This window comes from Takifugu flavidus, chromosome 15, assembly GCF_003711565.1.
Source record: "Takifugu flavidus isolate HTHZ2018 chromosome 15, ASM371156v2, whole genome shotgun sequence".
In the NCBI taxonomy this organism is placed as follows: domain Eukaryota; kingdom Metazoa; phylum Chordata; class Actinopteri; order Tetraodontiformes; family Tetraodontidae; genus Takifugu; species Takifugu flavidus.
The window spans coordinates 13,270,212-13,286,012 of NC_079534.1; the positions used below are offsets into that span (position 1 = coordinate 13,270,212).

The 15,801-nt window shown below is 48.5% G+C and overlaps 2 protein-coding genes across 3 annotated transcripts in view; one reads left to right on the forward strand and one right to left on the reverse strand.

The window, feature by feature from the left end:
* Window positions 1–15,801, forward strand: part of LOC130538561 (trichohyalin-like) — a 121,946-nt gene that overhangs the window by 56,827 nt on the left and 49,318 nt on the right. The gene's annotated exons all lie outside the window — the stretch shown is intronic.
* The window catches only part of agap3 (ArfGAP with GTPase domain, ankyrin repeat and PH domain 3), a 52,869-nt gene that overhangs the window by 4,744 nt on the left and 32,324 nt on the right, over window positions 1–15,801 (reverse strand). Inside the window, 4 exon segments of the mRNA XM_057056257.1 lie at window positions 5,936–6,158; window positions 6,424–6,514; window positions 6,939–7,093; window positions 12,705–12,860. Of these exon segments, the coding sequence (XP_056912237.1) occupies window positions 5,936–6,158; window positions 6,424–6,514; window positions 6,939–7,093; window positions 12,705–12,860 (625 nt within the window).

Consider the following 15,801-nt stretch of genomic DNA (forward strand, 5'->3'; position numbering starts at 1 on the left):
TTTTATTGGGCAGAAAAACAGAAACTCTCTGCAAAACAACAACAAGCAGGGGGAAAAAAAGAGAAATGCATTTATTTGTTGGAATGTTGGAGTTCAACGACTGCCAGGGCGGCTACGACGTTCGTCAGTCTCTTTTGTTACCATCTTAGCGGCGACGTGTCAAGATCGCCAACTCACCACAGGCGGCGACCGTTTTTCAGACTCATATGTCAGCTGCCAGGCTCACGGAGCGGAGCGGTCCATCTCGCACGGAGGAGTCTGGCACCGCCCCGAACTGCAGCGGCTCAGGAGGTGATGGAAGACGAACAGGTCTGCACCACAGCCCAAACACAGACTGATTAGCTCCAAATCACGACTGGAGGATCATAAAGTGACCTAATCCACTTCTCAGAGTGGTCTTCAGCCCATACGTAGAAGCAGATGGCCACTTTTCTATACGGCCCTGGAGAGAATATGGACGGGAGAAGGTCCTTCCCTAACCTAAAAGAAACTCTGCTTTTTGAAGGGGTGAGGGTATTATGTGAGGAACAATGCAGACCTAACAGACAATTGCACAGGCTCAGTGTTTTATGGTGTAAGACCTCCATCAATCCCTGCTCAGTCAGTTATCTGGGGCCTGTTAGCAAACTGTCTGTCCCTAAAACCAGAGGAATACTGACAACAGGAAGGGGCTGTCTCAGCTTCCCCCCCTGGGACTCTTGAGTTTTTAAGTATAATTCCATATCTGGAGGACATTTGTCCTCCAATTGCATTTACTCATAATCTATATACAAAAATGTTACAGGACATCGCACTACATCTGTTACTAATGCTAATGATGCTAATGTGCTCTGCATCTGCTGTACTGCACATTTTAAATTGTAAGGAGACAGACACAACTTTTCTTCTTTATAACCACAACTATAAACACCATGTTACACATTTTAGTGCCAGCTTTAGTTAATAAACTGGACAAACTACGCCTGGGAATCAATGAGCACGGTTAGAGAAATGACTGAGAGCTGCTGTTGCCTGACGTTTGTTTCGGACAGCTAGGCCATGAAAGAGATGCAGAATCTGGAGAGCCCGGCGCATTGATATGAGCTAAATGAGGCAGAAAGTTAGCACCAAGACGTGAAACAAAAAGGCTGAGGAGAGCTATTAAGGAGATGTCGACGTCTCAGAAAAGAGCCCCGAGGACAACAAAGTGTCTGTTACAAAATCAACCCCAAAGACCTGCAGGAAAAGGCCTCCCTCGCTGCTAACGCTGAGCTCCGGATTCAACCACAGCCCCCTTTACACAAATCTGTTTGGGGGAAAAGATAAAGTAGCCAGGAAGGGATTGTTTGGGAAGAAATAACTGTGCTGCTGCACACTTGAAAGAAAGAGCGTGAAAGGAAATGAAATGGTAATCCCACCTCTGCCTTTTGTTTGGAAGAGGGAAACAATCTAAACAGCAGAAGGATTTCGACAGTGCTGACGGGGGGAGAGGGGGCCTGAGCCCCTTGAAAAGGACACTTCCTCACCGCAGGAGGAAGAAAACTTCAAATCAGCAGATTTAGCATGTCAAAGCTCCATGACAGAAAGGGTGGAGATATGGAGAGAGAAAGGGATGAGTGACTTTTCACAGGAAATTGAACCCGCGGTCACTCTTACAGTACACGCAGGCGTTGGTTACGAATTTCCCGACTCACATGCTTGTTCCCGATTTCTCTGTTGCTGAGGGGACAGGAGGGAGCTGAGGTGCCCAATAAAAATGCCTGAGCGTCTTTCAGTGAAAAACAAGCTACATAGACGACTCGCAACCACCTCGCAGCCGACGCCTCCAACTTTTCATTGCTGGATTAATCTGGAAGGATCAAACGTCAAAATGTGCGCTCAGGTCTACGGTGGAAACGGGCTCCTGTCCAGTGCTGGTGTCCTCTTTCACTCAGAGCCCACCTTGATAAAGGCAGCCTGAACAGTAGAGAAAGGCCTCTTTTATAATTCTATTAGAGCTGCTTCCTTTCAGCTCTCCGTTGAGCAATGGATCCTGACCCTGACTTAATTAAGTGGCAAATGGCGGAATGATTCTCCTAAAACCCAGCCCACGGAGTCAAGAACACATGACTGAATTCAAATAAAGAGGGACAAACAAGGATAATTAGTCAAGCCTGAAAGACAAAGGCGAGTGGGAATTTATAAGAAGGGACGGGAAACTGAGACAGCGGGGGTGGAGCCAGCTGCGGTGGAGCCGCGGGATGACCAATGGGACTGGCTGCAATAAAGGTTCAGCGGTCCATAGGAAGAGGAAGATGTCCGGCCCACAGCTCGCCCATTTCTTCTCCTCAACAATCAAAGCTGATGGAGCTCCTCCTCCTCTCCAGCAAAGATCCAAATTCACCACCGACATCAAATAGACCCAGTGAAGGGGAGAAATGGTGATGGGGGGGGCTGGCTTGGGACCTGAGCAGCCTAAACAGACCTCACAGTGGGGGTGGGCAGCTTCTATGGGAGCGATTCCTATGCAGCCAGCAGCTTCATTTCCACAAGCCAAAGGGAGGCAGGGGACAGAGGGACGGTGGCAGATAGACAGCGAGGGGGCTCTGAGAGGGGAGACGACAGAGATGAGAAAACACCGCACACAACAGGCGGAGAGAGCGGGGCCCCCCGAGCATCAAAGGTTGCTACGGGCGAGAAATGACGGAGCAACACCGTAAACGTTGGGGCTTAAGTGCTAAATGAGGCCCCATGTGGTCCAGCGGGTACAGTGCAGACACGGTGCACTCTGCTCCCAGAAGAACAGCTGCAAAACAATGAAGACAAATATTTTTACAAGTGGAGGAGAAGCCTCCATTCTGGCCTCCAGAGTGCGGCCTGAGGAGAGCCCAGCTCCATAAAGAGGCCAACGGGAGAGCATCTGGGCGTCGCGGGCAGGCGGAGGAATGAGCTGAATATATTGTGACATTAATGAGGTTGTCAGGCTCCTCATGATGGAGTGGCTGTGTTTTTGTGCCAGCGAGACCAACACCCTTAAATGTTCATGCTGTTAACCCCTGCTGAACCCTCGCCTCTCGAGCAAGGCCGAGGAGACGACGACACATGTCCTACTTATTCGCGCACACACCGTCTCACTTATGGATGGAATGAACGCTGTCAGGTCACACCAGCGGTGGAACCAGATCCTCGTGCGTGTGAGGACTTCTCTAAGCTAACAATGGCGCAGCTAAACCCCATCCTTCTACCTAACTGAAAACCTGGTGGCATGTGGGCAATTAGTGAGCCTGGTAGAACTTCTCCCACACAGGGCTAATTGGTGACCTGTTGGTTTCATTTAGAGAGACAGAAAGGGAGGACATGGGAAGACCCATTCATTCACTTGTCTTCATTAATTACTCTTCCTCATCAAAGCTCCTGGCAGGCAAATCTGAAGGCCCTTTGGAGGGTCGCTGCTCCGGCAGTCCCAACCTGTGCGCGGCCCATAAGCTTCAGCTCCGTGCTTCGGAAACGTGGAGGACGGAGGCGAAATCTTGAAACCGGAGGAGTAAAACGGCAGCGGCGGCGATGGTGTAAACACCTCGGCGGGACGACTCAATGGAGAAGAAGGGGTTAAAAAGAGACATCTGGGCCAGGTTGGGAGAGGTTAGTGGTGTGATTCATTTTTATTACCGCGCCGCCCCTGCAGGCAGCAGGAGTGGCAAATTATTTCTGAAACAAAGTGGAGGGCTCTCATCAGAGCTATTACCTGCCTGTTGCCGAAGGCAGCGCGGGGGCCCACGGAGGGTGACAGTGAGAGGCCCCCGTCAGTGAGGGATAGCCATCCACATCCGTCCACGCTCCGGGACATCCAGGCCAAATGAGAACGAGCGTCTGTGTATGTGTGTCTCGCCGGGAGTGTGCACGTGTGCCAGTCAATGGCGTGGGGGGTGGGGGGGAGTGAAGTGAGCCGTTAGACCCGCCCCACCTCAGTGTTTTCTATCACAAATATGCCGAGCAATTAGAGACGGTGTGCAAAACACAGCAACTAACAGGTGTTAATTAAAAGAAGAACCCCACTCAAACATGCTGAGGGTGACGATCGGTGAAGTTTGTCTTAACTCCTGGGTGTAAACGTCGTCCGTTCCACTTTATATTTGTGACAAATTAGCAATCATGAGCCCACAATTAACAATAAACTAAGAAACAATCATAAATGATTCCAAACAAATGAAGCTACACTATTAGCAAACACACAGAGCTGGAAATGAACCCAGAAGTGTTAATGGCTCATCGCCGAAAAATAGGGAAAAAATACAATTAAACTTGTAAAATGTGGCTTATGAAGTTCTTACGGTTTGAATTCCACACGCGAGTGTCTTTAAATCCACAGCGGCTGCTCGCTGTGACACCTGCAATCAGTCTGCTGTGTACATGTAATGTTTAGCACTTCTTTACATTTCTGCGTGCGATAAATCTGTTCCGTGTTCATTCGATCTGGAATATCAAAAGCATAGCCAATCTTGTGGATGAACGCTTTTAAGTTAAATCTGAAAAATGCAAAGGATAGAAACTAGTCTTGCAAGAGACATTCAATCAGACTGTGAGCTGATGTTCAGGTAGTTACTGAGTCGTTTAGATTAAGTGTCACTAATGTTTAGCGGGACTTGGGAGCCTGCTGCCATCACAAAGCTGCTACATGTCACCATGCTGACACAATTAACCCCCCCCCCCCATACAGGTCCATTCGCTTTTAAAGGAAAGCACCAACAGTGGAGTCGAAATGATCAAAAACAGAAGCCCTTAATTAGCTTTTAATTTATGATCAGAAGCTGCTGAATGTTCCATCAGCAGCACCATCTATGGTCTAAAAACACCTTCTGGTTTGTGTTCCGAAGATTAGTTTGTGCCTCAAATGAGATTTATTGTTTGACAGCGAAAAACTAATGGAGCCGCCGCTGCGGGATGAGATCGGATTTTTTTTTATTTTAGACAATGAAGAACCTTCCAGCCCGCGGTGACGTCGGACTGACAGTCGTAGGTAGAGGAATCAACATCAATAATCCTTCATCAAGTCCGCAGAGCGCAGATACCATTCAATAAATGACTGTAGGCCATCCTGCAGATCTGAACTGGCCACACAGAGCAGCAACTAGCTGCTGGATCACGGCGACCAAATCACATCACAACGTTAGCGCTAACATTTTCTGTGCACGACCTCTCGGTGCAAACCAACAGTCCCGCTGACTTTGTCACAGAGCCACAACAACTGAGACAAAAGTACGACTTAAATCAAAGTTCAAAAAGCTGTCTGAAGGCAATGGGGAGACCCTACAGACAGTCTGTGCTGTGACAGACAGAGCGATGACCCGACCCTGTGTGATAGATATGTGACATGACCACTCAGGGCCCCGGGGCCTGGCTCTTGGGGTGCGGTTTAGCTATAATGGTGTGGTTAATTACCTGCACAGCCACACAGCAGGTCATTAGTCAGGCTGGGACAGAAGGCCTCACCTGTCACCAAGGGACACACAATCCCTCTACCAGTTCTGGGCACCTCAAAAGAAGGGTCAGACACTGGGAGGTACCCCGGTGTACAGTAATAACCTTGTCAGGTCTGAAAAGTAAAATAAAAAACTTCAAAAAAGGACGCTTCCCATTTATCAGATTTGCTCAAAATGATGTCACACGGGCCACCTCTTTCATGAATTATGGGTTTCGAGTCAAACGCAGACGTGGAAGAGGCGCTCGGTGCAAAGGAAAGCTGATAAATGACCAAAAATGGAACGGCTGAGGGACGGAAGCTCAATCATAAAAGCGTAATGACATTCATGGACCCCTGGTGCTTCTTATGGAGCGTTTTGCAGTGTGAGCTGCCTCTTTTGAAGCGCGGGGTAGCTAATAAACGGCAGCTAATGGAGAGAAGCCGGTGCTTCTTTCTCCTCCTATAATCTCTGCGCGCTTCATTAGGCGACACCTGTATTTGCAGAAGGACGCTAACCTGGTGCTGTCGCTCCCCGGCTTGTTGTAGTTCTCCAGAGCTCCCTCCCACACGCTGTTGGCCATGGCGTTCCCCATGGCCGTCATCACCATGCTGAGCTCCACCGGCCAGTCGTCCAGGTCCAGGGAGCGCACCCTGGACAGGTGGGTGCCCAAGTTTCTGTGGATCCCAGAGCACTCGATGCACATCAGGGCGCCGAGATTCAGACTAGCCCAATCTGGATCTGCATGGCAGAAGATAAGGAGAAGGCTTAAAATCCAAATACACAGGTTTCCAGGGGCTCGTCATATTTAAAGACAACTAATCTGCTGCTTCTGGAACGGATAAATTCATTCAGCGTTATTCTAGACTTTAACGGGGGGTAAATTGAGGAAACAACGATTTAGCGATGGAGGAGCGTTTAAGTGTGGTCGTTAGTGAAAAGACTTTATAATTTGCTTCAACAATCAGTGCAAAAATCAGAAGTTTCATTGAGGGGTGACACATACTGGGCGCATCGCAGTCCACGCAGAAGCTGTTCCCCCGCACGTTCCGTATGGACTGAATGGCCATGGCGTCGCTCTGGCTGCCCAGCCGAGACTGCGAGGGACGAGGGAGGGAGAGAAATCAGCCGGTGAACAGGTGAAGCTGGACTCACATCACAAACACCGAGGAGGGGAGAGCCTCTTTTCCTCTCAGGAAAAAAACTCAGGCGGAGAAAATATGAATATGAAGATGAGGCGGCGGCTCCGCAGCCCACAGACACACGCCGCGCTCTCCCTCTGATGTCTGTCAGTTCTAATAAGAGACACCCCACACTGTGGTGCACCTGTCTGACAACCTCCCACGTGTGACAGCCTGAAGTGGGCGAGGAGGAGCGGGAGGGTTAACATCGGGAAGGGAAAGATGAGTGTAAAAACGGAAGGAAAATGAGAACTCCGGCGTAATGACTGCATGATTAGATGCTAATCGCCAATCCCGTTCAGCGCCTGAGCTGATCAGCGTCTTTCATGACCTACTGTACCTTATTCTTTATGCTCTCACAAGACTGCAGGCTGGCAAAGATCTGGCTCTCGATGGACTGGACCCACAATTCCCTCTCCTCGTAAGTGGAGGCCTCGAAGTTCCACGTCTGCCCGGTCAACGACACGATGATGAACTCGAAGGAATCTTCTTGCTCTGGAAAACACAGATAACAAGTTGGCGGGGAAAGTCTGTAAAAAGCTGATTTACAGCATTTTTCAACACTGTTGTACAAGTTCCGTTCACTCATAATGGTTTAAAACTCCAAAATATTAAAAATGAATGACTATGAATGGTTAAACTTTCATATTTTTAAATGTGGCCACTTATATTCTGTGCTGGTGGAGTGGGATGGAGAATGTCAAGAGTTATTGTCCTCTAAAAGTAAAACTTTAACCTTGAAAACTTTGCACACAAAGCTATGGAAACGTAGCAGGATCCACGCAGGTTTAATCTGCCCTAGTTCCTTATTAAAGCGAATGAAAAACTCATTGCCAGCTGAGATCTCGGCGTCGCCACACTTCCACTTTGAACCGAAACGTACGGAAATGTCACCCGTCATCTTCAAACCAGAGGTGTGACACAGACATATGTCCCGACACATGCTGCAACACCTCTGCTGTTCAGAAACAGCTCATTAATCCTGCACTGTACAACGTGACTCATGTAGGATCTTTGCTCGGCGCACATGCTCCAGAGCTTAGAGCCAAATGATTTGTAATTACCTAATTATGTCTATGCAAATAGTCACCTGATTTGCATAAACCCAGTTTGTGGGACTGGAGGCATGAGGAGACAATGGGAATAACAAATCTTCCCTTTTGGGCACAGGTTTATAAAGTCTGCGACTCTTTTTGAGCTTCCAGCTGCACACCGAGAGAGACGATTTAATGGTCAGAGAAGAAACCGCTGCACTTCATGAGGAATTCTCCGTCTTCGGCGCGGGACGCAGCGCCGGGCTGCAGGATGACAGATGTCTGACGGACGCCACTAATGTAGCAATCCCCGTGCGGCGGTGGAGGGTCAGCTCTTGAGGGGGAAAGCAATAATCCAATTAGCTTGACACCGACTTCAATTATCCGATTTACTTTGTGGAATCGACTACAGGTCAGAGAGAATCAATAAAAGCTTGGAAGCCTCTTTATTTAGGCTTCCATCGGGAAAAAAATCATGCAGGTGCTGGAGAGTAAAACAAAAATATCTGCTGGATGGAATTAAAAAACTACAGATAGCTCAAAACTACAGATAAACTGATTAAATCGATAGTTTTGTCCAATATAACTCTGGGTATAATAAGCAATGTTTTATTTTTTTTGTTGTTTTGTAATTTTCAGTTCCATAACTGGAACGTTTCTGTGCTCCTGTTCCCATCTTTCGCTATATATATAAAACAAAAAATACTGAGCAAAGCTAATTATTCTGTTGGCTGGCCAGGCAATAAATTGGAGGCATTAAAACACTTTCATTATGGAGATTAAAAAAGCGACGGATGGCTGCTTTCTTAAACTGATGAGCATGCACGGGAAAACAAATGTAATTCAGGACGCAGGACTGCATAGGTGAGGCGCGCTGGAGCCGTCAGGCCGTCCGGTCGGAACCCGCAGGTAAAACCGTTACGTTCTCCTCCAGCACGAGGCTCCACATGTTCACAGAGGGGCAATTTGGCTTCACAAGCCGGAGTAATTCAGCTCTGATGTCGCGAGGGCTGTAAATTTGAGCATGGACGACGTGTCAGAGGCATCGCCGCCATCTCGCAGGCACCTGCCATGATGAGCTTGTAAGAGGGTCATTAAGGCTCCCGGTATTACTCAGCGGCTGCGGTTAGCACGCGGCCAGGAGAGCGACGTCACATTAGCGCGAGCGTTAACCTCCTGACTAAATCTGTCAGCCAACAATCAACAAGTTGGTGTCAATTAGAAATAAATTAACTCAGCGCTGCCAGTGGGCGGACCAGGAAGGGTAGAATCCGGAGCCGGGGAGCGGATCCGCCTGTGAGGAATGAGCGAATATGATTTCCTTTAATCGAAATGGCGTAATTAAAGAGAAGTTTCAGGAAACCATGTGGCCAATGTCACCCATCAGACAGGAAGACCGTTAATAAACAGGACGTTGGCCAATAAATAACCAAAGTCTAAACATTGAATGGAGATTTTCTTCCTTTTTCAATGTTGGGCAACATTAACACATTAGCATTGGCTCAAACTCGACCGTGAACTAGCTCCACATTTGGGATGATTCCTCCAAAGCTGTGTGTGCAGCAGATGTGCCGCCATGGACCCTTGGACCAGATTGGCGCCTGGGGAAATTTGCTGCTGCACCAGCTAAAGCTTCTCTTCTGTCTAAGCTTCTAAAGATGTCAGACCAGCGAGACGCGCTCTTGCGGGAGAATTAGCAAACCTGTTTTTTTTTTTTTTCTTTTGCCTCAAGGACAGGGGAGTTTTTATCAAGTCGCGCCGACGCCCTGGCTGAAATGAACGTAAAAAAGGTGACGGAGGTGCGGAAGGTGAACAATTGTTGCGGCTCGCGGGGTGCGGCGTGCTTCGCGCGGCGTGCGTCAGGCAGTCACTTAAAGAAGTGCTCGCCGTTTCCATGAATTAACGAGCACTTGGGAAGAACAGGCCAAGGCGGTGCCATCTGTAAATGTCACAGGCACTGCTTGCTCATTTTACACATCATTAAAGCCAATATTCCTAACCTGTATCAGAGCAATCAGGAGCAGGCCATTACTGCGACAGGGGCCCCGGGGGAACCACGACCAAACTCAGAGAGAAGAGCACGGCGAGGGAAAGAGAGAGACAGCCCTCTCTTTATCTCGCCGCTGCTGCACACACTCCCGTGCACTTTTGAACGCACAAACACGAGGGACACCTTCCAACAATAAACACACAAAATCAGCGGCAGTACCGTTACCTTAATAGCTAACGCACTTAACAACAGAGCCGAATGAGAACGGGGCCAATTATACATGTATCTGTGGGCAGTGTGTACGCAGCCCAAATGAGAATCTTGTTATTCCTTTCCTTTTATACAGTGGCACTCTGAAAGCTAAACCATTACACCAGCCGAGGCTCCAGGGACAGCTTTCGGAAATGAGAGCGAGCTGGGGAGTGACAAAACAAAGTATTGAGATAAACACCCACCATTAGCACAGGCAGTTAAACCTCCATTTCCTAATCCTCAGCTGGACTCCAGAGGATATTAACCCTTAGATCACCGAAGAGCAGGACAACAGGATGCTGGATTACACACAACAGACAAGTCAAAGTGAGGAAAAGTCCTGAACTTCCAGCTCTTCTTGGCAACAGCGGCTCCACTAATGTGATCCATTCAGATCCCGGTGTAGCATTAATGCTACTGAGGTACATCAGTTAAAACGGATTAAATACCTCTGATGTTGCTATTATACCTGAAATAAGGAGACCTGATTCCTGCAGTCCACCCATCGGAGCCAAGAGCTCCTTTCCCGTCTTTCTCTAACTGCTGATTCATTTCAGTTCTCACAAACCGCTTTAAATTCAATCAGTTTAAATCTATAGAGTTAAAAGACTGGATCAAAATCCATTATTACATCTTTAATTGAAATAATGAGATGATGACCCAATTTAGGATGAGATTTGATTGAAAAGAAAGGTGATTCATCCAGAATGCAGCCGACTGACCCCGGTCTTTGTGCTGCGGAACGGACCTGTTGTCATGGAGATGTGCAGAAATACGTGGACGGATCCATTGTCACCTTTGCATTAAACGCGTCCGGGTTTCGTCCAATTTCTGAGGGCTCGGCACGGGTAAATATCTTTATCTAATAAACGGGAGGAATCCTGACGCTCTGCTGTCACCCAACAAGCTCGGAACCCCCCCCAAAAAACAGTGGATACACTTCCTTTAAAAGAGAAATACATTAATGATGCTCCCTGACAGTCTGCATTAATCAGAGGGGGCTCCCCCTGAACACAACTCTTTATCGGCCATCGATTTTCCAGTGGGTTTATGGCGAGCGACACACCGAGAAAGCTCGTCGCCGAGCGGCTGCTGGGAAACACATTACGGGGCTGTCAGTTGTCTCGCCATGCATCCTGCATCATTCTTTAAGCATATGAGAAGTTCATTACGCCGGGCTGCTCTGACAGCGCGCGGAATATTAGAATATTTGGCAGAAGAGCAGCGCCACCGAGATCAGAGAGGGTTCAGACATTAACCAATACAGCTGGGAACTGTTTACAAAAGAGATCTTTACTGCGATTTAACCAAAACCAGTCTTCAAATATGGTTTTTAAGAGATTTTTGCAACTTGGCTGGGGGAAAAAAGGATTAAAAATACACACGCGCACAAAAAAGCCCCAAATAAAATGTGTTCTGTAGTGAAGCAGAGCGCCACTAAAGTACGGTGTTTGGAAATTTCAGTTCCTCCGGGCCCCCACCGACGTTCAACACATCCCATATAGACCAAAGTGATTCCTCACCTTAAGATGAGCAACTCTGTTGTGATTTATGACGCTTCACAACTACTAAAATTCAATTTCAGCCCGCATCGCACGCGTCTGATTGCCCCGTAAATGAGATAAACTGATGGCGATTTATTCAAGGATTCCCTCCTCTCTCCCTTCCGACGTGAGACAACTCACATCCCAGATGCGAGTGAATCCGGCGCTGTAACAATATGTCTGTATTCCAAGGCGCTCAGCAGAGCAGACACGCTGATGCTAATAGGAAAGCTGGCAGACAAGCGCCGGAGAGATGCAAAACAACCCGGAATCTGCCTCCAGCGGGAATGGGGGGGGTCGCCTTTCCCTCGGATGAACTTGACAAACTTTGATGATGTTGTCGGCCATCGATCACGTCACAGCCCACCTTTACGGTCTCAGAGTAAAGCCAAATAAAGCTCACGCCGGGTGTGGGGGGGGAACACGGATGGCGGCAGGAATTTACAGGTTCTGGACTCGGGTCCGAGGACCACGTTCACCAGTATTCACTCTCGCCTGGCAACAAAAACGGCGGCGCTTATCTAAGAGGTCCCTATGATGCTCACTCGAAACAACAATGTGGTCAACGGGCCCATTCAGGCTTTAAAAGAGAAGCTGCCAAAGAGCGTGATAAAAAAGTATAACGATTATAAATGCTCAGCCCCATTTAGGGGGGTGTCAGTGCCATTGTTGTTGTTATCCAGCATATCAATCTTCTTGATTGATCATCCCACTCCGGTGACATTAGTTTTATGGCCTCTGAAATGCGTCCCAGTGTTTTCACAATGCCATCCAATTAGGGTACTCCATTCATCACTGGGCCGCAGAATCATTATTAATTGGGTGGAGAGCCGACTGCCACTCCCCTGCTGCGGAGGGTTACGGCTTCTGAAGCTCCGACCGTTTAGAAAAGCCAAAAATAAAGAAATAAATGGTAAAAAATGGGGGTCTGCGAAGTTGCGCCGAGCAAGAGGCCGAGTATTCGCAGATGATCCAAGTCTTTTGTCGCCTCAAGTATGGAAAAATCCTGTCAGCATGAAGGCAAGTGTCTCTTTTATGGCATTCATTGTGATTTATCGTCTGCGTTTATTAGCAAAACGGTGAGTTAGCAGGTTAGCATCACCAAGGAAAGCCAACATAAAGGCCGAACCCTCTCAGTTCACTTTGTGTGTGCTAAAAATAGAAACACGTACATAAAATAAGGCTCATTTATAAAGGACAACTAATTGGAATTTATTCCCAAAGAGTGATAACCACTGTTATAAGGTTGGAATCCCAAACCCTAAAAACTCTGTCCGTCTTGGTACCTTCGTTGCCTGCAGATAAACCGTCTGGCTTCGTGATGCCCGTGCTCTTTTTCCGACGGTGTTTCTTGCGGTTGGCGTGCGGCGAAGGAGGCGGCTCAAGTTTGGGACTCGTGGCGCTGCCCGCGCTAGAACCCGCAGGGTCGCTCGTCCCGTTGGCTGGAGAGAAAGAAAAAAACGTACACATCGAAATCTGCGGTCACTCTTTCCACGTATCAAATGATTATACAAAATAAAGTGAAGAAGAGTACTCCACGCTAATCACGTGGCCTGTTCGTTTGATGACGTGCACGTGAACTCTTGCAGCTGGTTGAAAGCTGGCGCAGAGCCCCGTCCCAGAAGGCTTTGCAGCAGTAACGCGGGAACGACTTTGAATGCACCAAAAACCGACTGTGCGGCTGTAGTTTGAGAGGGGCTAAAGGACGGGCGCGGGGCTACGACGAACGAATGGTTACCCATGTTAGCCCGCAGCTAAACCGCCTATATGAGCGAGAGTGACAGGGGGCTAAGAGCCAGCTTTCTTTCTTGTAAGTGATCTTACAAATGTGATATTAACCTGCGCTACCGTTGGGCAAAGGGGCAGGAGGGATGGGATGAGAGGAGGGGGTTGTCAGCTTGCCATCTTTCTGATTTCCTGACATTTGACATCACTTTCCCTTCTTTCCCCCTCCGGACGCCATTATGAATCTGGGAGTGGGGGGACAAGGGCCTGGGGGAAGCAGTGAGGGAGGACCAGTAGATGGGCCCCATATTGCTCTCCTCTTACCACCCTGTGTGGTGCTGGCAGCCTCCTCCATTGTCTCCCATCAAAAGCTCATTGTAGTGTGGCAAACTCCATTCATTTCCCCGTGCACCGTCCCAGCCCCAGGGGTGGAGTGCAGGAGGACAAGGGGCTCCGGGATTATTGCTGTTGTCGTTGCCAGTTGCACATGCTGTAATGTGCGGCACGGTGCCATTAGCCAGTGTACAACATTAGGCCTAATTCGGTCATTACCTTTAGGGAGATGGGGCTGTCTTGGAGGAGTGAGATGGGCTCAGCGGGGGAATGGAGCCGCTAACGTGGGGGAAGAGTGAAGCCCATGGGCCTGGGGATGCATTGTTTGTGTGTGGGGGGAACATTAGCAACACCTGACGTGCAGCATGTCTGTAGTCAACCTTGAAACAAATGTTTTGGGCTTTTTTGTGAAGACGGAAAGTAAAGAAAGGGCGTTAAAATGAATATTTCATTGGAGAGTGACGTGCTCCTTTTAGCGGTAACCAGGGTGATGATTACATTAATAAACATTTTGCTCATTCTGGAGGACATAAATTAAGCTCGCCGGTGTTCTGAATGGCGGGACATATCTGCCAATGTAGCCGCTCCCAGCCAAAGCGTCTGTTTCAATTTCCCTGCTCTCTTACAACAGCCCCCCTGAGACGAGTCATTAGCTGGCTCAGACAGCTGGGGGCACGGGGGTCCTACGTGTGCATCCCTCCACCTCCTCCCGCTCCATCCCAACGTCTGTCCCGCCAGCGCAGCTCCGTATGGTGGGCGCGAGACCGCAGCTCCAACCTGACAGTCAGCATTTGTTTAATGCCGCTTGAGGTTAAAGGGGAGGGCTGCCCCCTGGGGGAGGGGGGGGGCGATCGTGTCATAAACTCCTCTAATTATCAATTTTTTGGCGCTAATGTTGTGGAAAATGATCCAGATCCTGCACATCCAGCACCTGAAACATATACGGGGGGTGATAAACCTCTCTCTGTCTGCGCCCATCTAATTCCCACGGAACTGTAGAGGAAATAAATATCGGCGAGCAGTTCCCTCAATGCACCCCCAACCCTTTTTTCCCCCTGTGGAGAATAACCCAGCTTTAGGTGGTTCTCAGAACTAAACCCTTAACCGAGTCTATATTTCTTAAGCAGGGGAAATTGAAGTTAGATTGGACTGATTCTGCCCTCGCTGTGGCATTATTAGCTAGCGGTTAGAGCGAATGAGAACCATCAGGACCAAGTTGGGTCATGAGACATTCTGGGATCAGGAGTCAAAATCACCTGGGCAGCAGAGAGAATATCGGCCTCACCTGTGATTACAGAGCGCTGCGCTCCCACCGTAAAGGAGAGGTTTGAACGTTCTTCACAAGGAAGAGCGTCAGGCAGAGCGGGGGCCGCTTAAGGCTCCTCGCCTTTACCATCGCCCCACCGAAGAATGAATGTGAATGGAAGCGGGGGAGAAAAAATAGTGGGAGACAGCGGGGGCGGGGGCGGAGAGGTGGCGGCGGAGGGCTCGTTTCATTGTTATTCAAGAGGCTCCGGGTGAGGAGCACTATGATTCCGCCGGGCTCCTTCACATGGCAGCCCTGCCTGTCCTCAATCAAAGCCAACGGCTGCAATTAATGGCAAAAATTAGAAACAATCACCGCCTCCCCCTTATTATCCTCAATTAGAGCGTGCTAATCAAGGCCTGATCGCGCTCTGCTGCTCTCTCCAAACTAAATGTCAAACTTCATTACGGCCCGACGTAGAAATCACACAATGCCCCGCATGCTATCACCCTCGCATCGGGAGGCCAAGGTATAAAACCCAGTGTGACTGGAAAAGGCTATCTTTGCATTAACTACCTGCGTCCTGAGGGAGAAAAGCACTTGTATAATTACCATATGGTTGATCAGGCTTCAGATATTAATATCTCAGATGACGGAAAGAAAACTTTTTAGTTGCAATTAGAATAAAAGCCTCTTTAAAAGGGCCACCCTGACCAGTCGGGCCAAATTCTGTTGAAACAAAAATTGTGTTTCATTAATTAATTCTTTGATTTAGGATGCTGCTGTTTTTTCTGGTTGCTAGTTGTGCGTTGCGCTAATGACGCGCATTGATGAAATTGTAATGTTTTGAAGGACATCTCAGGAGATTCTCTTAAATTTCTCCAGTAATATTTATTCCATTTATTTGTCATTTGTATTTTTTACACTTTAACCAGGTCTGCCAAGGCCCCCTGTGACCGTTTGACTCATTCGACGCCGGAATTTGAGGCGCATAAACGAGAGCCGGATCCAAACAAGCATCCGATGTATTAGGACGGGATGTCTTTATGAATGCGGTAGGAAAAAAATAGGGCCGCGAT